Genomic DNA, 24,070 nt, shown 5'->3' with positions numbered 1-24,070 from the left:
GTTTGAGTAACTTGAACGAGGCAGACTGGCATTCATGCACTGCGTTACACACTGGCAGGATTACGCTCGAGGAAGCACTACAGTACTAGCGAGTAACAACGTCACGGCGCCAATGTAAAAACAAACAAATGAATAGTTCATTCCGTATCTGACACCATTACTCGGACTTACTACGCGCGGTCATCAGCTCATTACCAGGACGGCTCTTAAAGGTGGATAATTTCCAACTTTTGCTGCACGTACGTCCTTATAAACATGAACAACCTTTGCGTATTGTGCACGTAAGTACGAGTGTGTTTGAACACATTTTAAATCTTTCTTTTACTCTCTCTCTCTCAAAAGGCCCTGCTTGTCTAATTTAGCTGTTTCGAGTCCTTGGCATAGTACTCCCGTGCCATGACATTGCGAAGCACTGCGAGTATTCCGTGCGCACTCTGATATGCGTTTTATTGTTGTGCATTATTCCAGCGGCTCACCTCACAGTCCATGCATTTCAGAATACACCCTTATTGAATTATAAAACAGCCTTTAATCCGAACAACAGTTTTGTAGTCAATTAATATTGTAATATATATATTTTTTTAAAAGTACAATTCAGTCCACACGGGCCTCCTTGAATAGAGTCTTGTTGATACAAGTGGCTTCATGCTACACTGTTTTTCTGAGATTTTACCATTTTAAGAGATGCACGTAAATATAATACACTCTGATGTCAAAGAGTGTGTCCATAATGATGGCTCAGTTTGCCTGCATTAAAACCATCCCTTAACTCATTTTTCATCAGGTCATATGTGCCACTATGTACGCTTTTAGTAATGTTAGGTGTGTGCCACTTTTGGTCATGGTGGATAAATGAGTGATATGGTGGTGGAGTGTTTATGGAATGTTGTTTTGGACAGCCTTGCTTCTCCGTCACTCACTACATGTACTGCTTCAGCATCCATACAGTACGCACTACATGTTTAAGTGTAATAATTATGTTTAGCTACTGTTTGAACTCTTTTGCAGGGTATTTTTGGAGTGTAAACTGCTCGACTGCCGATTTTTCAAAGAGCGTGGCATGTCTCCCTGATGCCCCTGTGTCTGTCGTCTCTTGAGTTTCTCTGTGTTTTTACTGTTTCATGTGTGTGACTGTAACACCTCCTTTGGCGACCCACTTTAAATAGTCCAAATAAAGCAGTTGGCGATGGTCATGCTTTTTTGGAGGAAGGAAGTCAGCACCCATGCATGCCCCTGAGCTGCACGGCACTGCACTGCTGCAGCCCTGCACCCTCCTGTATGCCCCAGAATGCACATTTGCAAAACAATCTGTGAATGAGCACAGAATGAGTGTTGTTGATAATGTGTTTTGTGGAGTGGGCAGATCGTCGACTTGACAGTTGCACATATTGTGGTGTATGGCACTGTCGTGGGTGGATTTTGTTGCTGTTTTTATTTGGTAATCTGCATTATTTTGCTTCGTAACACTGCGCTGGAGCGATGCACTGTAAGACTTCTTCAATTAAATCCGAGTATTGTGACAGGCTGGCATACTGGCATCACCACTGCGTGTGAGTCTGTGTCCCCCTTTTCTGTTACCCTGTCTCACATCGGTTCGAATATATAGATAGGTGCTTTATTGACCCCTGAGGGCAAAGAGTGTATAGATGATGCACGGTTGTATGTTCATTTGAGCAAACAGTTGCTTTATTGACTACTGGTCCACCGTGAGGAGTGTGTATGTGTGATCTTGCGTGTTTGTGCTTGGTATTGGTGTGTGACGCACAGTATATCTAGGCTTAGATTTTTATTTTAATTAATAGGCTAATTGTGCAATGTCGGTCAGTATTAATCATTGTGTATTAAAGCGCGATATTACATTTATGCTATCACATTTTAATCTGTGTGAACTGAAATATGTTCTGGCTCTTTTGATTCACCTTAATAAATGTATATCCTCTGAATAATGACTGTAATTGAGAAGGACAAACAAATGGCTTTGTAGAGCCTTATAAAGGGGAAATATTTATTGTTAATTCTGAAATAAATCATTTGACCTTTAAGGATCAAGGTAGTAATTCAGTGACGACTGAATGTATCTTGTCCATTTATCAATTTAAGTCAAGCATATGTTTCTATTGTTTTGAAGTGGATTAAGGTTGTAATGAATACTGTCGTTGGCCTGAGGATAAGGATCGCAGGTTTTACAACAGTGTTCACATAGACCCATATAACACAGCAACGTTTCATCTGAAAACATTCCGCTTGGAGTGTGTGCTTGGATTGGACTTCTGTCATATGGCTGACGTCAGTTTTTCTTGCTTTAGTTAGACCTTTAATACAGGTATCATGCTAATATCTACAATGCTGAGACTTCATTCGACCAGCTGTATTAGTCACATACATAAGAGTCAGAGCTGTCACAGTCACAGGAAGTGGACCTAGGATTAGAGTGTGTGTGTGTGTGTGCGTGCCGTTTGGCATGACTATTGTTGCACAAATGAAATATGAATGTTTTTACCTATATAGTATCTCATTTGTAATATAATTATTTTCAAAATACGTGAACCTGTCTACTTATAATTAAACATATAGGCTAGATGGATATCACAGATTGCTGTGGTCTCATGTTAGAGATTTTCGTTTGTATTTCCTGTGTTATTTAGAGTTAGTCCTATATAATTATAATTTTTGGATACTTGATAATTCCTTTTTCATTATAGTCTTTTGTACGTTTACCCAAATGAGCACATCTGAATATTTTTATTTTGGGATGTCTATTTTTTTTAAAGGAATTTTATATTGTTGCTCCAGTTTTTTGACAGTTGAATGATGCTAAAAGAATATAAAACTTTATTTGCATCAGTGGTACTGGTTCTTGAATCACTCTCAACTTGGTTGTAAGCAAAGCAGCATATTTAAAAAACTGATTTCTTTTGTGAAATACCAACTAAGGAAGCTATAGGCCTGAGATGATGGTGATTCAATTATCAAACGTAATTTCCTGCTAATTTATCAGTGTTTCAAATTCAAAAGACGTAAATCTTTAGCTAAATAGTGATTTTGTGGATTGTTCAAGGTCACATGTTTCCAGGATTGTAGGTTGTGGAGTTTGACATCATGCATTGGGGTTTCAGTTTCCTGAGCAGGAATTTCTAGAAGCTGCTGGGTTCTCTGAATTTATGCAATCATAGCAACACTTTTTAACATGCCTAAGCTTCACAGTTGAGAAGAATATATATGATCATGTTATATTTCAGACTGCTGTGATACATTTCTGATCATGGGCATGGCATGAATTCTGTCAGCCATTAACAATACGTTGAAAAATCGTTTTTACAAAATTATACCCAAACTTAAGGGTTATATTGGTTTGACATTGGTTGTTGATGTCAACAACTTCCCTTAACATATATGAATAGACCAAGGACAAGTGAGACACAGCATGTTCGGAGTTAATTGTAAAAGATTGTCATACCTTTACACTATACAATAGCTTTATTGCTTGGGATATTCCAGTTATGCTTTCACTTTTAAGAACCATATTCATTAACATGAATGTTCTGAATCCCATCAGTTATTTTAATCAGCCTAATGTTTTATTAATATGAATATGTTATTTAATTTAAAAGATATGCATAGTTGGGTCACTCAAGCTGAACATAAACTTCTAAAATAATATTTTAGTACACAACCAACTATTTCATTTATATTATTATTATTATATAATTTATTATGAATATTGTTCTTGAAATGTGTTATGAAGCAGTCTTTTGAGGTGAAATTGGGATATGTTGCCAGTGAGAACAGCAAACATTTGAAGTTTTTGAAAGATTGTTCATAGTTTGCAAGTTTATTATTACCACATATAGGCTTTTTATTTTATTTTAAATGCAGAGATTCTTAGTGTGTTTCATTTGAACTGTTTTAGTTTATGAATCAGGCCTGGCCCTTAGTATTTTGTGCCATTATTTGTTTTCATTTTGACGTCCCAAATAAGACATTGGTGACTCACTCACACATTCCTTATTGCTTTAACATTGCCAGGAATTTCTGACTCCTTTATCAGTGGAAATACAAGGGGAAAACATGATATAAAATTCGAATTTTTCTGGAATTTACTATTGTTTGGCTTATTTTTTTTACAGTTGGTATCTGACTCATACATTGTGTACTGATATGCATAAGTAATTAAAAAGTATATATTTTTTAAATAATGTTTATATATGTATATATATAACTCCCCGATAATTGCTGTCACAGTACTCTGAACTAACCATTTCAACTGTCTCACAAATTCCCTGTCTGAATGTTCAAACCTCAAAGATAAATTGTTGATAATGGGATACTGAATTTTACTGAGTTAATTATACTTAGTTAAGCTTAATAACATTGTTTTCTTTATAATATTCCATGTAGTGACGAGGAAGGAAATCTCTCTCCATTGCAAATAAACAGTTTAAGGTCAGTAGGAACAGTGGGTGGGGTGTCTCTTGGAATGACTCAAAGAATTCCCCAATTCTCCTTTTACAGCATCTCTCACAGGAAAATCCTGTGTGTGTTTTGTTTGTGTGGGAGTGTCTTTTTGCACATTTTTTTTGAGTGGGCGGGAGTGTGGGATAGTAGAGAGAGTGAGAAACTGAGTGTTGAAGAGTGTGATTTCACACACGTGTTTGTGTGTACGAATGCATAAGGACTGCTTGGTAAAGGAAAACTGCTTTAAAATGCATTTTATGTGTAGATGAGCGAATGTTTGTGTGTGTTTCTTTTTCTTGCTGAATTCTGAGTCTGATTTTCCCCAGGTTTGTGTATTGCAGCGTGACCGCAGATGCTAAATATGTCTGTTTTGTGTGTGATGTGTATGGGAGAAGAACCACACACACACTCGGGTGCCCACAGTATCCTAGTTTGTAGTACGCAGAAGGGTGCTATGGATAGATACCCTCACAGCATGTGCAATTTTGTTGATTTTGGCATTTCTGATTTCACATTATGGCATACTACAATATTTACAACCCATATGAAGCATTCTTGACAAATTATAATCATCTTTATTTAGAGCGGGAATTTGGAAAGCATACAGGTCTACTGACATTATATTGATTTTTTTTTTTAATTTGAATATACTCAAGAGAAGACATATTTGCGGAATTTGTTTTCGGCAGCCAACATGATTAAGAGTAACATCGGTATTGTCTCTTAAACTGCCATCATATGCCATCAAATCCATATATCTTGATTTTAGAAGTTGGGATGAAATTCAGACATTCTACTAATTCTAATTCAGTCACACATGTTAATTTAAATGTGACTGCTTGTGATTGTAATTAAAAAAAAATATATATATATATATATATTACGTTGAATTTTTCCTACCATATTTAATAAATGGGTGGGACAAATATGGAAAGTCAAACAATACAAAAATGGTGTGCACATCCCAAACATCCAAAATTGGGCTCAGGTGCAGGACAACTAAGTTAATAAACAAATAAAGAAGTGTGAAGTCTGCATACTGAAAATTACTGCTCCAAAAGAATTTTTTAAAAAGCAACATTTCGACACTCAGGTCTTCGTCAGGCACAATCCAGGCACATCAGGGACAAATATGGACACATAATTGGACTATTTTTTTCTATTCTGTAGAATGTGTTTTGTATGTTTTTGAAACATTTACTTTGAAATGATGAACACGTATATATTTTAATTTATTTATTGACTATTTATTTAAAATAACAGAGTGTTCTGTTTTTGACAAGCATTTTAAGTTTTTTAGGCAGTGGATAAATATTTTTTATTTTATTTCCAAATTATACATTTGTTATTATTTTTATGTGGATTATAAAAAAAAAATCTGATTTTTTTGTGCCTTCAGTGGAAACCTATAACCTTGAATTTAAAAAGCTATAACACTGACCTTTACCTTTAAATTTAACATAAAATGAAACAACATTATAAATACTTTTAAAGTGTTTCCCATTTATGACATGGAAATTTACGTTTAAAGTCAAGTCACCTTTATTCATATAGCGCTTTTTACAATACAGATTGTTTCAAAGCAGCTTCACAGTAATAACAGGAAAATTATGTTAAATATAATATTAAATGTCCCAAACTAAGCAAGCCAAAAGCCAATGGCGAAGAAAGAAAGGTGAAAAAGGCACAGTGGCAAGGAATCAAGACTCAGTCAGGGGGCCAGTTCTCCTCTGGCCAATGAATGAACAGTGTATTATTATGATTCAGGCAGCATTATAGGTCAGATGTCAGACTGGATTGAAACATTCACAATATTTATCCAATTCCATCAGGTTGGAGGTCGGAGTTATCACGCCAGTATGGAGGCGAGTTTGTTGAGTTGTCCAAGAGGCCTTCACGGGGCTGATGAGGCTGGCACTTCAGGGATGCGTTTTGGTCATGTCCACCATATCATTGTTCTGCATTTGTCATTAAGAGCATATTATAATGTAGATATTTTTTTAATATGGAAAAATGTGGTTTTACTGATACTTGACACATGACTTTCATATGAAAGATTGGTATCAAAGAGCACACCAAGGTTCCTAACCAACAACGAAGACTTGACAGGGCAGCCATCAATTGTTAGACAGTATTTTAGGTTTACACGTGAGGAAGTTATTTGTCCAATATATTAGAATCTCTGTTTTGTTTTGTTTTTTTCAGAATTAAGGAGTAGGACATTTCTAGTCATCCAGTTTTTTATATCAGCTATGCATTCCATTAGTTTTGTGAATTGATAAGTTTTGTCAGAGCATGAAGAAATATAGAACTGAGTATCGTCAGCATAACAGTGAAATCTAATACCATGCTTCCTAATGATATCTCCTTAGGGTAGCGTGTACAGAGTGAACAGCAACAGTCCTAGTACTGAGCCTTGTGGTACGCCATACTAAACTTTTGATCTCTTCATTTACTGCTACAAACTGATAATGGTCAGATAAGTATGATTTAAACCATACTAATGCAATTCCACTAATGCCAACATAATTTTCGGGTCTATTTAAAAGAATGTTGTGGTCGTCGCTGGATCGTATATTAGCACTAATAGAGAGATACAACCACAATCGGATAATAAGAGCAAATCATTTGTGACTCTAATGAGAGCTGTCTCAGTGTTAAAGGATGGTCTAAAGCCTGACTGAAAATCCTCGCAGATACCATTTCTTTCTAGAAAGGAACAGTTGTGAGAATACTGCCTTTTCTAGTATCTTTGACAAAAAAAGGTAGATTAGAGATCAAACCGTAATTGACTAATTCTGTAGGATCAAGTTGCGTTTTTAAACAAGTGTTTTAATCATAGCCAGCTTAAAAGTTTCTGGTATGCATACTTATGACAAAGATGAATTAATGATATTAAGAAGAGGATCTATGACCTCTGGAAGCATCTCTTTTTAATAACTTAGTCTGTTTAGGGTCTAGCATACGTAGGGTCAAGTTGTCGCTTTAGATGATTAAACGAGTTTGAAAAATTCTTCCTCTCCTATAGCAATGAAATGAATGAATAAAAAAAAATCCTCAAGGAGACTTCAATGTACTGCCTGATGCGATACTGTAGTAGACCGTTTAGTTGCATAGTTATAATTTTCATAAAGTCATTACTGCTGTGCTGCTCGGAAATAACTTTAGTTTCAGTTAATTTACACACTGTTGTTTATTTTCTTCTAATAGGGTTGAAAAATAAGCAGATCTAGCAGCTTTTAATGCATATGTGTATGTAATCATGCTCTCTTTCCATGAAATGCAAAAAAAAAAAAAAATCCTAGTTTTGTTTTCTTCCAGTTGCTCTCCATTTTCTGGCTGCTCTCTTAAGGGCCCGGATGTGCTTGTTGTACCACAGCATTGGACTATTATCTTTAATCTTCTTTAAGCGAGAAGAACAGAACAGAAAATTAAAATAGCAAAATTTCTAGAAAGACTTAATATCTTTTCCACACACCATGGTCACGTGTCTATCACAATGCATCAAGACTAAAATTATTATTCACAATTGCACTGATTGAAATGTGACTTTCAACCAGTGTGACTTTCAGTGTGTCCTAAAATTATTACGTTTAATTTGTTTAGAAAAAATCTAAATCAAAGTATTTTTAACTTTACATGAATGTAATTTTATCATCCAACCTCACTGTCAGAAAAGTACTTGGTGTAGGCTATTGGAGAGAGTTTGTCCTTTGCTGAAGGTCTCCTCTTCTTTGTTGCATGTGAACTGTGAAGTTTGTATGTGTTATAATTTAGCACACTCACATTTACACTGTATTCTGTTTAAATAATTGTAATCTTATCTAAAAATCTACTTAAATATAGACATTAAATGACTTTATGTGTACACATCACTACTTTTACTGTCACATTCATATACTTTGAGCAGTATCTTTCCAATCACTTTGTATTAACAAAAAGGAAATGTTTCTTTATCTTCCTCTCTCTCTGACTCTTTTCCTTCTTTTTACAGGTTGTTGTGAAAAGAAATAAAAGAAACCTCAATATAGCCAATTAAAAAGGAGAAGAGAAAATCGACAAAAGGGAAAAAAATATATATTTGCCAAAATAAAAAAGATGAGGCCACCAAAGAAACAGAGAGGACGCTCTACTTTATCGGCAAGAGCAAAAGGAGCAAAAAAACGAGTGGGCAAGCTTGAAGGACATTCACAAACAACACCGCCTGCACCTTCACACCAGAAATGCACTCCATCCAAAGAAGACAGCTCTCAGGACAAGCTCAACAGTAGCAACATCTCAAACAGTGAGGGGTTAATTAAGCAAATAATAGAAAGGACAATGGAAACATCAAAATCTGAAGAGAATGCAGTAATTGTGAATAAAGCAAAAAGCCCACGGAACATTAACACTAACAATTTAACAGATAAAACAGACCCAGTCAAGAAAGCCAGCAATGCACATGAAAATGTATACAGTAATAGCACAGACATCTGTAACGCAAACACACAAAACTTTACTAGCACAAACAGTAAAGCTAGCAACCAACATGCAAACAGCACTCCTAGCAATACACAAAACACAAATACAGCCAACAGTTTAAATAAAAACAACTCTTTCAGTGCCAATCACACTTCCACCACACCCTCCAGTCGAAAAACAGCCACTTTTAAAGCCAGGGTACCCAAGAAGAAATACATGTATGAACATCAAGCTTCCAGTATTTTTTCCATCAGTTCGATCCCAGTAGCCCAACTCACTCTTCATAGGAATCACCTAAGTTCTCCACAAAACTCCATTTTTCAGAGCACTACTCCTGTGGTCAGAAATGATTTGGTTAAAGCAGATTCTGATCTAGACAATAGTGAGAATAGTAGGAGAGAAATGGGCAAAATAGCAAGCACAGAAACTCCAAAAGGAGATAGAACTAAGGGTGATATGCTGAAAAGTGAGGTGCCTTCTGAAAGAGAAAAGGTTATCCAAGCGGTGGAAGTAGATGGATATGGGGATCAAGCCCCAAATTCTGTGCGCTCATCATCCACAGACACAGCCAGTGAACATTCTGTGGATCTGGAAGTACCTGAGCCCTCTTGTGTGCAGCTAAATTCAGGTAACCACGTAAGAGTGTCAAGAAGATTCAACCTGTCCAACAATTCAACCCTGTCTGTTCTCCTGTCCCCCAATCACACACAAACTGAGGAGAGAGGGTCTGCAGCAATAGCAGAAGCACTAGCTAAAGGACTGAAAAACCAAAGGGTGCTAGCACGTAGATGGCCAGGATCAAATTTAAAGGATGATGAGAAGCTGATCAAGGAATGTGTATTTATTTGTGGTGTGGTGCGTGGGTCCAGTAGAGAGCAGCTGAATGTAGAGTTGCAGATTAATGGGGAAGGGACACTGCTCTCATATCCATTTCATACTTTAGTAAGTCGCCCACACCAACCCATTGACCTCATTTTAGACGCCCCACCCCCAGGAAATGAACTTGTGGAGGTTGGGACGCGTGTTTGTGTGCCTTATGGAGGAGATAATGGTAAGGAGTGCTACAGAGAAGGTGTCGTTGCTCAGGTAGACTCTCATTCAGTTTGCCCCTATATGGTGCTTTTTCAGGAGGAGTTAGAGCAGGAGAAGAAGAGGTGTAGTAATGAGGAGAAGCAACAGACATTAAGTTCACAGACTGTATGCGTTGCCCGCCAGAACCTGCGCCTCCTTGTTCCACCATGGGATGGGGTTATGAGAGAGAAGGAACGAGAAGAGAGAGAGCACAGAGAGGAAATAGAAGTGGAGAGGGAGCTATGTCAGTTAAGTGAAGGGATGGATTTGGCAACTGCAGGTACTCCCAGGGAGAATTGCAGATTCCCATCTGCACACACAGGGGTTCATCACTATGGAAGCACACATCTTTCATCTTCCACTTCACCAGCAGTTGTGATGGTAGCAAACAATATGTTTACTTCATCAGCGAGGATCGAAGATGAGGGAACTGGAAATAGAGAAATAGTTAGAGAAAGAGAAAACGAGCGAAAGCAGTTGCAGTCTCCAGAGGTGGATATGGAGGTTTTGCGGCTCAACATGGTACCACTCAGAGATGGTGGAGGACACTTAGTCTCAGGGGGACCAAAGGCATGTCCTCCTAATCAGCACAGACAAATTTTTTCCAAACCTCCTGGGTATCCAAGTCCCATTACAGTGGTGCGAGGCATCTCTGGGACATCTTTAGGAAGTCCACGGCCAACCCCTTCACCTGCGATTTTAGGGTCTGATGGAGGGATCTCTCACCCTATGCCACCCTCTGTGCCTCCTTCCCCTAGCTCCAGGGGTTCTCTGACACCTCTGGAAAAGACTCCTACACCTTCACAGACCTCCACCCCAATTCCAGGGAGTTCTGCCTCTTCGTCTGCTTCTTCCTCAAGGTCAAGGACACCTTTGTCAGTTGCCCAACAGAAATACAAGAAAGGCGATGTGGTTTGTACACCTAATGGAATCCGTAAGAAGTTTAATGGAAAGCAGTGGCGGCGCCTGTGCTCACGAGAAGGCTGCATGAAAGAGTCCCAGCGTCGTGGCTACTGTTCTCGTCACCTCTCCATGCGTACCAAAGAAATGGAGGGAGCAGTGGGAGAGAGAGGGAGTGGAGGAGGTGGAGAGAGTAGCTCAGGGACCGTCACCCCTTCAGATCTGCGGGGTCGTGCTAGCAGTGAATTTGATTGGGACGAGACTTCTCACGACAGTAGTGAGACAAGCAGTCGAGGTACTGACTCTCGTCCACGTCTTGGCTTACCTTCACTGGTTCCTCAAGATTACTCTCGTTTTGACTTTGATGAATGTGAGGCTGCAACTATGCTGGTATCCCTCGGCTCAAGGTCTGTAACACCCTCATTCTCACCAATTTCAAATCAGTCCCCATTCTCGCCTACACCTTCTCCATCAGCATCACCACTTTTTGGCTTTCACCCTGCAAATTTTAGTCCCATTACTGCCTCTCCAGTCTTGCCTCCTCGCCGCCACAAACACCCAAGTGGGACCAACAGTGGTGTCCCAAAACATGGAACAGGAGGTACAGAGAGGGAGAAAGATAGACACCTGTCTGGTATTGTGCCATCCTTCCACACCAGTCTAACCTTCACTGTACCTATGAGCCCAGGTAAACGCAGGACAGATGCCCCTCCTCCCCCAACTCCACTGTTGCAGGAATATGCCAAATCCGATCAGGAACAAAGCTGTCGTGACCCTTCCCTTGTAACAAATCTCTGCATTATCTCTCCTCAGACCACTACTGTCACACACCCCCAAAGACTGCCTTCAGCCACTGCCTCTTCCCCACCAGCTTCTCCCCTAGGCTTAGAATCAGGTTCACAATGTACAGTCTCCCAGCAACCTTTGAGAGACTCTCCAGTAATAGTGAGAAATCCTGAGGTTCCTTTAATAAAGTTTACAGAACTCCCACTGGCTAGAGTTGCAGCGGTGGACAGGACCAGTTCCACAGAAAACAGCCAAACTGGTGTACATCTAGAGACAGGACTACAGGTTCCTGTTCCAATCAACGCTGCTTCCACAAATGGATCTGTCTTACTGCAGAATCCCACCTCAACTCTTGTTCTAGTGTCTACTACCTCTTCCATTCCAAATTCAACCCCTGCAGGTCTACCTACGCAATCCAGCGCCACTTTAGCCTGTATATCAGTGCCTAGCCTTGTCCCAGGGCCTGGTCTCATTGGTGCGGGTGATGGAGGGCGACAAGATAAGAGTGCCCAAGTGACGCTGCAACAGCCTGTCCCTTGTCACCCTGCTCCTACTGCCCTGCTACCACTCATACTTCCCACCGAGACCTTGCATCCTGTGCCATGCAAAGACATCATTATGGGGCGACCTGGAACTGGTAAGAGAATTCTATATTTACATTTAATGCTAACACCAAAGATTAAGTTGTTATTCCCTGGACAGATGTTGTTTTGCTTCAATTACATGATAACAGAAAATGCCGTGTCAAACTGATTCAATAAAAAAAATTAAGTAGAAATAATTTAGAGAATATAGATACACCATTATGTCATTTTTAAAATGTGTTTTAAAAGACTACCACAAATGTCATATTTAAATCATTAAATTAATGTAGTGAAGCTATTAATCATAATTGTTTTAATGGAAAACAGTTACCATTGCTCTTCTTGAAGTTATGTAACTTATCAGTAGTAAAACTAGTAATAGTTTACAATTAGTAAAACTAGTTTTGTTAGTAATATTTTTAGACACACAGTATTACATTGATCTTATACAATGGCATTGGTGAATGTTTGTTTCTGATTGGTTAAAACGTCTGATTGGTTTTGATTTTTAGATGTTGATTAATCTTCAATAACTGCAGTATTATTAAGAACTTAAAGAGAGTTCGCTGAAATTCTGTAATTATTTGCTAATCCTCATGATGTTCCAATTCATTATGACCTTCCTTCTTCTGTAGAACATAAAAATACATATCTTTGTAAATAAAATGGAGGTCAATTGTAACCAAAATTGCTTGGTTACCAACATTCTTTAAAACATCTTGAGGTCCACAGAAGAAAGAAAGTCATATAGATTTGGAATGGGAAAGGGGTGACTAAAAGATGGCAGAATTTCCATATTTGGGTAAACAATCTTTAAGTTATTGAAAATATTGCAGTAATTGAAGCTTAATCAACTCCTTAAAACCAAAACCAGTAAGACCTTTTAACCTTTTTTAGTAGAAGATCAAAGTAAAACTGTTTTTGACAAGAAAACATTACTATATTCTAAAAAATTAATTCCAATTCAGTTCAGTATAAAACATGGCTTTCTAGAATGCTTTTCATCTCACTCTGCAAAATGTTTTGAATGCTGACCGTTAATCTATATAATTGACTATGGCAGTTTCAAGTTTCTTGTTTCATTCCACAAATGAAAACTATTCCTTTTACGTAAAAATAACTTGAGCTCTGTCAGTTCTTTTGTTTTCTCGATAATGACTGGCTAATAGTATATTTCTAAATAAATAGTATATGTTTTAAAGAGGACGCATGTTTATTTGCCCTAAACTGTTTTCTCATTATACTAAATTACAAATCTAATATCAAAATCTTTTTCTTTGTGATAATTTTAATTGAAAACATGCACTGAAAATTTCCATTTATATAAAAATATTTTTTTTATTAACATTTGTATTAAATAAATGTGAAATTTATTATGAAATTTAAAAATGTTAAATAAATATATGTTTGTACACATATTTTGTATTGTTACAAAGGATTCTGCTTCGTAACAATACAACAAAACTGTTTTTTTTTTTAAATGTTCATATTATTTAACAGTTTGCCTGAATTTTTCACCTACCACATTTTAACTTGACAATTAGTTTCTGCTGATGAAAAGCAGTCCCACAGCATGGTCTTTCTATCACCTTTCCTCACATGGTATCTTTTTAGTTGTTTTAGTTGCTTTCTAGAAATGTTTGATTTCGTGTGGACATTTTTTGGCCCCTATGAGAAAAACTGCTTTTACACATATATATATATATATATATATATATATATATAATAAAGGTAAAGTTTTCTGTGAGGGTTATCCTAAGAGTCAGAATATACAGTTTGTACAATACAGTATATAATGTCCTCGTAATGATAGGTGCATCAACGTGTATGTGTGTGTGTGTGTTTGCACATACGTAACCATATTTTCGGGACAATCCAGATGTGAGCTAAAGCTAAAAAAATCTTCCCAGTCCTTATTTTAGTTCATCCTCATTTGTAAAAATCAGTATAAATGCTGTTGTTTCTTATTGTAAAAATGCAGAAAGTTTTCTGTTAAGATTAGGTTTAGGTTTAAATAACTAGCTGTAAAACAATAGAAGTTTATCCTGTTGTGTGTGTGTGTGTGTGTGTGTGTGTGTGTGTGTGTGTGTGTGTGTGTGTGTGTGTGTGTGTGTGTGTGTGTGTGTGTGTGTGTGTGTGTGTGTGTGTGTGGCAAGTGAATGTGCATGTTTAAGATTAAAGAGAAAATTAGTCCATATATGTATATATATGTGTGTGTGTATGCGTTGTCCTAATCAGTTATGTGTGTTTACTTTTATTTTCCCCAAAAGTGCAAAGCAATTTTTATTTGATTTATTTCACAACTGAGAACAGTTACTGTAAACATCAGGTCAAAGTTGCAAATATTTAACTGATAAAAGAGACTGTATAAATATATATAGCATCAGTCTCAAACTCATCACTTTAATTACATTTTACGTATTGTAGACTGTTTTTATTTGGGGCTATAGTGTAATTTTGTGTAAATTTGATGCAGCATTTCCGATAGGTCTCTCTGCCTCAGTAGTGAACAGGATCTCTCTTCCATTTATGTGCATAGTTTCGATTCGCCATCTGTCGTGTAGGCTAACTCTGCAATGTTTATCACTAATATGGTAGAACGGTATCTCCTTTTTTCATCATTGCTGTACTTATTGTCTTTAATTTTTCACCCTCTTAATTGTGTCGGCTTTTTCTATTATTTTCCGTCACCTATTTTCTCACTCTCTCTCTCTCTCTCTCTCTCTCTCTCTCTCTCTCTCTCTCTCTCTCTCTCTCTCTCTCTCTCTCTCTGGTGCAGTGCAGAAGCCTTGCTCTGTTCTTTCTCTGATCAGAGTTTTCCTGGGAATGCCAGGCATGTTGAAGGTTTCTCCTTGACAACACAAACATTTATACATTTCTCAGTATGTTATACAGTATTTTTTCATTACTATATTTTGTGTCATTTTTTCTGCATAATCTAAATTTTAAGGTGCATGCTGGTATTCACTAAATGTTTGATTTCTATATCTCAAGGGAGATCGGAGGATCTAAAAATGTATTCTCGTAAGACTCTTGCACATACATTCACATAAAAGCCCCCGTCTCTAGCCGTAATCTCTCCTTCACTCAATTGTGTGTCTGCCAGAGCTGTGATCGCCTTAGTTTTTTTTCCCATAGAATGGTGCTGCCACCATGTGAGATGAGTGTGGCATTACAAGCACTCAAAAAACCTACCTGCATACAGTTTCATAACTTCCTTTTTTTAAATATATATATATATATATATATATATGTGGTGCATTTCATGGGCCTGCACCAGATTCTATCTGACGTTCCATGTACAGAAATCCAGCATCCTGGATTTTTGGTTAGCCACCATTTTCATTTATTTTCCCCCTCCATTTGTCCTTTGGAAAATAGCTGGAATGCTGGTACTGGCAGATGGCAGCAGCAGTAGTGATATAAATATCTTACAAAAGGGCTGTGTGTGTGTGTGTAGATGCCATGGTCAGTGGTCACCAAAGCGGCAAGAGTAACAGTACCCATAAAGCTGTTGCCATGGAAACGGGGAGTGGGATTTTTGAGATTGTCTTTTAATTGCATAGAAACAATGATTGGAGTACTGGGTTTACACTATTAACCTTTTAATCAGCTTCGGCCATCTCCGTTTTTAGAGAACTGTCACTCACAATGGAGTAACTGTTTTTGTTTTGTTTTTTGTATATTTTACTGCCATTTTCTTGAATTTAGATATATATATATATATTAAAGTAATTAGAAGTAGTGACCGATTGATGTTATATTTGGCTGTGAGTCATTCTTGCTGGAATCAGCATGGAAAGAGTTAAGAACTTGTTTACTATAATCATAGTCTGAGCTAGAAGGTTTTGGCCTTCCCTCATTGGCTGTTGCCAGGAGCTCCTCACAAGCTCAGTGGCTGAGAATGAAGAGCCCCTCCCATTGCCCTGACATTGTGTTATATAGAGGAGACATGTCTCTGAATAACCCATTCTTACTTCAGTCCGATGTGCATGGATTTCAGTTCATCAGTTGAGACTGTGTAAATATGTGCGCCCACATAATCACGTTTTCTATCATAAGTCCATTTGCAGACTTTTTGTCTCTCCTTTCCTGTCGTTCATTACCATCTTCCCACATACGAGGCCCTGTTTTCACAACTTTCACAACTCCCTCCTCCCCTCCTCTCCATAGAATGACTCTTGTTCTATTTTTACTCACCTGACTTGCACAGTTTCCCCTTCCCACCCATTTTCCCTCTCTTTTCTCAAACATTCCCCGACCTCTGATATTTTGTTTTCATCCACTTTTGAGTGTCTTTCTGTTTTATACTAGTTTATGTAATGTGTAGGATAATCTTCTGGCATAAATATAGAATGGAATGTATTACTCAGATAATAGTATGTGGCAATATTCTAATATTATTTGGTCACTGTGTTTTGTGTGGAAAATGTTACTACGCTTATGTCTACAATGTCTCTGTATTTTCTCTCTCTCACTCGCAAATTTTCCCCATTGTAGCGTGACTGTTTGTGAGGGGACTGCCTGACACTGGGCACATGGCCAATAGCCCTCTGACCCAAACAAACAAACCAGTCAGTGAACTCAGCACACACACATAGACCCACACACCGACCTGCTGGCACTCATAGGCGGTGTGAGCATGCCCCTGTCATGCTGCCTGAGAGTTGTATACACTGATAATAGTGTTTTTTACAGTCACCTAACCACTATCAGCCAATTCAGTGGTCAATGTCCTGATGGCAGTAAAGCGTGGTCACGAGTTTATTCTCTGACCTATTACTGCACTCAACCAAAACAACGTACGCTGTGCTTTAGTATGTATACTATATATAATAAAAGATGGGGAAACACGATGGCATGTGAAGAATACTTCTCTCTTTCTTCATTTGGCTTTTTTTTATTGCTGGTCTGCTTAACATTTGTACAGCTGTATGGTCTCCAAGAAAACCTCTACGCAATGAAAAAAAAATCTTATTTGTGTCCTGCTTTCTTTCATCCAAACACTTGCCCATACATTTCAGAAGTGTGAAATTTCATCAAGAGCGATGTAGTACTGAATATAAGCGGAATTACAGCTGTCAATCAGCACAATTGCGAGAGTGATGTTGCTATTATACAACAGTTCTATACACAATAAATAATAATATCAATGCCATGAACACAAACCAGCAGAGTGATAAAAGCTTTGTAACATCCCAGTGCTGCAATACTAAATATCACTCTTCGTAATCAGCTCAACCAATCAGATTCGAGGGCTGAAGTTAACTGTTGAATATGGTCCCTTTTCACAGACTGTGATGATGCGTAAAATCCTGCATAGATTTATATATATAAATCTATGTACATTTATAACACTATACTTTGGCATCTTTCTCTCTTCTGACTGCGGTTATCACTCTCTCTCTATTTTTATTCCTCTTTTTGAAAGTTATGAAAACACTATTGTGGAGTTTTTCTTTTGCTATTTGAGCACATGGAAACACAAATATATATATATATATATATTTAATGCTGTCTCTCATTCACTGTAATAGAATTTTACCCAGCTAGATGAGAATCAAACAAGGAAATGTGAAAAAGGGTCCATTGTTAACTAAAGTATTGAAAATTGCAGTGTAGAAAACGTGAAAATTTTATAGTTGAGTTTACAGTATTAGCAATGAGATCAGTTTGCAATTGTTGGCAATGCTTGTGCCTTATTTTGACAATACATTTTGACTGAAGTTGATGTGGCTTTAGGGAGAGGAGGTTGACGTTCACTTTCCTCAAGTTATTTTTGCATTAGTTGCACAAACATTAGTGTATGTATATTTTTTGTAAAAATGTAAAAGTTATTTCAATGCCAAATTTGAGTTAAATGTATTACAATTATTTAAATGTTTTGTTTTTATTTACTTTAATATGGATAAATAAATATAGGTTTGTCTCTTTTAAAAGTACCATTAAAGGGATAGTTCACCCAAAATTCAATTTCAAATTTCATTCAATCATCATTTACTCACCCTCAAGTTGTTCCAAACCTGTATGAATTTCTTTCTTTTGCTGAACACTAAAGAAGATATTTTAATCAGTAACCAAAAAGTCAATGGGGGACCAGAAATCATTTGGTAACCTACATTCTTCAAAATATTTTCTTTTGTGTTCATCAGAAGAAAGAAATTCATACAGGTTTGGAACAACTTGGGGGTAAGTAAATGATGACAGAATTTTCATTTTTGGGTGAGCTATCCCTTTAAATAGATGTAATATTTACGTGTGTTTATGGCGCCCTCTTCTTTGAAATGACCACAAAATATAGTATTACATTTTAACTACTGTTATGAAGGGAGTGAGTTTGTCCAGCCTATATGAAGATTGTTGTCACGCATGCCTTTGAGTCTTATACATTTGTCCAAAAATAATGCAGTTCGTTAACCCATGAAAAACGCAAACCCCCGACTATTATTGTTCCTGTTATGACCATAGACTGTAAAAAATGTTATGTTATGACATGATGTGCCTCTTTGCCAGTTAAGAGTACCGCAGCAGCTACAACTTCACCGTGAGAGCAAATATCACGAGGACGTAAAGTCGTGCCCCAGATTATTTTACGTGTTAATTATTTATTAGCTCATTTTCAACGGCGTCCAGTGAGACGACGAAAGGCAAAGCTGATTTGCATATGACTGACATTCCAACGCACGCTTCCACCAATCAGCTTGTCGCTTTGTCTTACGATAGGTTGCGTCGTAGACCAATCTAAGAAAGCATTCGAAGAGTAAAAGGCGGGTCACGGGCTGGGCGAGGTTGACACACACGCTGATAGAACGAAAGAGGGCAGTCTAATATACAACAGGAGGAAGAGGGAGGGAGGGAAAGAGAAAGAAAGAACGGGTTTACGAAATGAGAGAGGAGAGCGAAATCGAGGGAAGAGTCGTGGCCAACTGAGTGATGTTATGAGACAACGGCTTCTTTACTACGAGCACCTACAGAGCGAGCAGAGAGGAGCGCGTGAGCCGCCGCGGGTCGCCTCGGATCGGAAAGTGACCCTGGTGCAGGAGAATCGCGCTGGACTTTAGGGGCTGTTCTTACTATTAAAACCCGTCATTTCATCACAACAGCACTGCGCCGGATCATCTCTGACCAGCTTTTCTTCTCTGTTTTGTATTTCCCCGCCGTTGTCCGTAGCGGGTTAGAGCACGGCGGAGTTTGGCGTTTCGCGCAGTCATATGTTAGTGGATTTCTTACTAGTTTCACGAGTGTGTCAGAGCCGAAGGCGAGGAGTTTACTACACGATTAGCCCTTTGGATGAGACTTATTGGGGCCGGGGTGTGCGCGAGGGAGGGGGTGTCTCAGCGGGCATTTAACAAGAGAAGTCGCTGCAACTAGAATTCAGATCAAGGGAAACGTGCTTCGTTTTTAATACTGATTCAGATTGAACTTGATCAAAATAAACCCTCCAAAGGAAAAGTGTACGATGAAGGAGAGCAAGAAAAAACGATGCTCTTCGCGTTAAGGATTAGAGGATCGACGTGCGGTTGTACAATCTACAGGGGTTTCGTTTTCTTTGACATGATGCTGCTATTATTCTGGATATAGTCAAACGTGGAATTGTGTGGCGAACTAACTTAGTATTTATAGCAAAGTATACCATTTCAGTGGCACGAAGGCCAGCTCAAAATTTAGAATAAAAAAAGATTTTGTGTGTATCACGAACAGTAATTACAACGAACAGCTACAGTGCTACTACAGTGTAACTAATGATTGTTGGTCAGGTGTTTCTTGCCTATTTCTGTCTTTGGCTTGTGTAGTATCTCACTGCCGGACACGGTCGTTTCTTCCCTTTTTTAAAACTGGGTGTTTTGGTGTAGTGCTACAGTTTTGCGCCGTGACATGAGGACAGGTTCTGTTGTAGCGCCCGGCGGTGCGGATGCGATACCAGGGGCGTTCCCAAGGGGACGGACTCATTTGGAACTGAGCTGCTGAAACCAGGTCCAGATCTCCCACATGCAGCCCCTAAACCAAAGTGGCAGTACAGAATGAGTCCGGTTACTTTTATGCTATGCTGGATGTGATTATGCGTTTGTCAATCAGATATTAGTCGGGAAACCAGGCTATGTACGCCAAACTGATGGATTTTGGATCAGAAGTGAAACAGGATGTGGATCTGATAAAGTGCACTGACAGCCAAGGAGAATAATAGTGGCCACGTGAAAAAGACAGAGATGTGTATTACATATGGCCTTTTTATTATTAAGAATTTGATACATATCACTTCCCTGCCTGAAGGACATTATATTTAGTTAAATAGAAATTCGCTTCCGTTGTGTGTCGCAACCCAAAGAATAAATTACACTCGAACTGCGGGTGTAGTAGCACCATGACCATGCTAACCTGCTAATTTGGCAGATTTGGGCTTCCCATTTTCGCGACGATTTACCGAGATAACCGTGTTCACATTTTAGGCATTGGTTATTTAATGCCTGTATCGCTCTTTTATTGTTATACATGTAATTTTTTGCCAAATGAATAATTAATCGTAATCTTGTTCATGTATACCCGCCTGGGCTGAGGTGAGCTCAGGTCGCAGACTGTTGCACTACTCGAGCCCGAGGATGACTGAGAGGCCTACTTAACCCCTTCATCCCCGCAGCTCTCCGTCAATGTAAACAAGCTCGGACAAGGAGGGGGCAAACAGGACCAAAAATAAACCACATCGTCCAAATAAACCAAACCTGTTTCCGCATTTCGAAACGAAGCAGTCTGTATAATAGTAACTGTGTACCCGAAAGTGTTTTATCGCCAAGAACGTAATTTGTTATAATCTGCGCGTGCCTGGTGGTGGAACGGCGCCTTGCTCTCTTCTGTGCGGTACCTGATAGCATGTTGTCATCATTTTTACTCTAATATGATCTGTTGTCTGAGCCAATAAATCTGAGAAAACAGAAGGACGCGATCATGAACTAAAGATTAGTGTGGCTACACGACGGCATGTCATAACAAGAACATTTGGTACCAACATGAAACTCCAGTAGACGGATGCTGGCAGCATCGATTATGGCCGCGTATTTTCATCGCTGGACTCAACATCACCTGTCTGGGAAAAGCGTCATGTGGATACTTCATTTTTAATCGCAAGGACTTGTTTTTACCTTATATCAGATGCACGTTTGAAACAGTACTTCTATTTAATATTACATGTTTGTGAAGTTTCTTTAAAAAAAAAAAAGCATTTCAAGCCTCAAACTCAACCATGTTTTCATCGGAAAGCCCGCAGTATCTTCGCCAAGGACTCAGCATGTTTGGTCAGTCATTATTACTCAAAGTGTCTGAATTTGTTTCCCTTATAGAATGAAAAATGAACAGTTTTGCAGCCAAAATGAAGTATTCGTAAATAGTGGCTTCGCAGTTGTAACTGCATCACAAAATATTATGTTCCTGATTCATATTATTTTGAAGTGTGTTTTTTTTTTTGGCCCCAAATACTTCACTTTCTTCATATCATTAGGGAATAATATGTCCATGCACTTACTGTATTCATGACAGTCAGACTTTTTTGTAATGTATGACACTTGTGAAACAAAATTGAGCTTGAAGCTACATTAGTTTACTTGTATAATATTAAAATATTTATGATAGGTTGATTTAACAACATGATAGCTTTCATAAATAATATTACTTGTTTGCCTATTACTAACTTATTTTAACTTAACTTATGGGTAATATTACTTATTTACCCATCTTAAATAATATGAGATGTTTTGGTCCATTATCCTTGCTCTTCCCATTTCATTTTGATGGCTTTTGTAAATTACTAATGGTTTAGATATTATGGAGAGTGACACTAAATTGTGTATATATCATCAACATTAATATTTAGACATCTTTTTTTTCCCCAAGCAGCCAATGGTACAATATTTATTATATACATACATATACATCTAGTCATTTATGTGGCTTGTTGATTTGGCTGTTGATATGGTTTATTACTTGGTTTTAATACTTGAATGAATAATGCCCTGCTATTTTCTTCTGTAGTGTGGACTAATGTTGAGCCCAGATCGGTTCCAGTGTTTCCTTGGCATTCATTGGTCCCTTTCCTGGCACCCACCCAATCAGATCCATCGGCACAACCTGGTGAGGGCCAACAAACTGTCAGTCATCCGCAGACAGCTTCTCTGAAGAAAGGTAATTTACTTTGTACAGCCATTGTTTGATTCCAAAATTACCTTGTTATCCTTTTGAGATTATAAGAAAAAATGTGTGGCCGATACTAAAAACATTTGGAAGTATATTTCCTGGGATGGTCCGGATTCTGTTTTGTATTTGGCCTTCGCTGTCACATCTGCAGTGACTCTCTGAAACTCTAGCCTCTGTAATTTAGCCATTACCTAGTGCATCGATTGACCCCCGAGGTTGCCAGATTGGAGGGATTCATTAAAGATGCTGTAATGAATAACTCGTCTTTCACTTTCAGAGTCTCAAAGCGGGTCAGTGCTGAAGGAGATTATAGAGGGAGCACATAACCCTTCCTCACGCCCCACACCCTCCGCTGATGAACTGCCCCCGGAGAGAGAGAAGGATGTGGAGCGAGAGAGACCTGACAGTGAAACAGAAAGTGACGTGGATGATCCGTGAGTGGTCTAGTCTAGTGTGTGTTGAGTGTGAGATGCGTCATTCTGTTTGAATGTGTTTTGTAGCTGGTATTCCTTTTTGTGGAAAGAGCTGTATAATGGCACCACAAAGAAAGGGAGAGCAAAAATATTCCACTTTATCCTGTGTCTATGAATGACAGCAGCTGTCATTTGAATACACTTCTCTCTCTTGTTTTTCTCTCTCCCTTATAATACATATAAAATTCTGCTTGATGTGTAATCATCAAGTCATCTGGTACAGTTCCTGCTAAATGCATTCTACCCATTAAGCTTATTGTATTATCTTTGCATTAAGGTGTTATTGACATTTGTGAAGCATCCATCTCTTTAATATTGTGCTCTGTGCTTTCTGTCTTGGCAGTAGGCTGCAAAGCAGTAGCTCATTGACACTGTGCATTGCAGTTTTCAGTAATTGGCTCGGTGCTTTCTGCTGTATTGTTTCACGGCACAGTTGAAGCGCCCTGAGGGTTGCAAAAGTGGAAAAGTATACGGTTGTGACAATGTAATAATTATCAGTTAACTAATACCAAAATGCTTGTATAATAGAAAAGTCCATCTTAAAAATCATCTGCATGCAAGTAGAAATACATTATTCTATTGTCTCTGCAATTAATAAAATAACTCGAATGATGATGGTGCCTCTTGAATAGGTGAATAGGCCTCTTGGATCTAATGCTTCTTTTGTAGTGATGCTTGTTATGTGAGGAAAGATATTCCTTGTTGTAAGCAAGAAATTGAGATTGTTTCAGAGTGAACTGCATCAGTTCACTCTGAAACAATCTCAATTTCTTGCTTACAACAAGGAATATCTTTCCTCACATAACAAGCATTAGAAGTAGATGCATTTAGTAGAGGTAGATGGGAAAATATCAGTATATATTATTATACTGGGATAATCAACACATACTGCTGATTCTCTTCCTCTGTTAACATTTAATATCAACTGTGATTTTTGTGTCCAGGTTTTTCCCCGGTGTTCTTCCTGATCCGCCAATTTCTGCATCTCCTGGAAAGCGTAGATCTCAGTCCCTCAGTGCACTGCCCAAAGATGACAAAACCAGTCCTGGCAAGGTAAATGTCTACACGTGTACACTATCATTTAAAAGTTTGGGGATGCTATGACTTTTTTTTTACTTTTTAATGTGGTTGTGCTTTAATATTTTTTAAAATGTAATT

General features: G+C 38.2%; 1 protein-coding gene across 1 annotated transcript in view; it reads left to right on the top strand.

Moving 5' to 3' along the window:
* cicb (capicua transcriptional repressor b) overlaps positions 1–24,070 on the top strand; it is a 42,602-nt gene that overhangs the window by 487 nt on the left and 18,045 nt on the right. Inside the window, exons 2-5 of the mRNA XM_039679538.2 lie at positions 8,450–12,310; positions 22,278–22,427; positions 22,717–22,873; positions 23,857–23,965. Of these exons, the coding sequence (XP_039535472.2) occupies positions 8,554–12,310; positions 22,278–22,427; positions 22,717–22,873; positions 23,857–23,965 (4,173 nt within the window). The 5' untranslated portion in view covers positions 8,450–8,553. The remainder of the gene's footprint in view (positions 1–8,449; positions 12,311–22,277; positions 22,428–22,716; positions 22,874–23,856; positions 23,966–24,070) is intronic.

Source organism: Pimephales promelas, chromosome 12 (genome assembly GCF_988280905.1).
Source record: "Pimephales promelas chromosome 12, fPimPro1.hap1.1, whole genome shotgun sequence".
NCBI lineage: Eukaryota > Metazoa > Chordata > Actinopteri > Cypriniformes > Leuciscidae > Pimephales > Pimephales promelas.
Note: the sequence above shows the minus strand (reverse complement) of the source record. Positions and strands in the feature narration are given on the sequence as shown.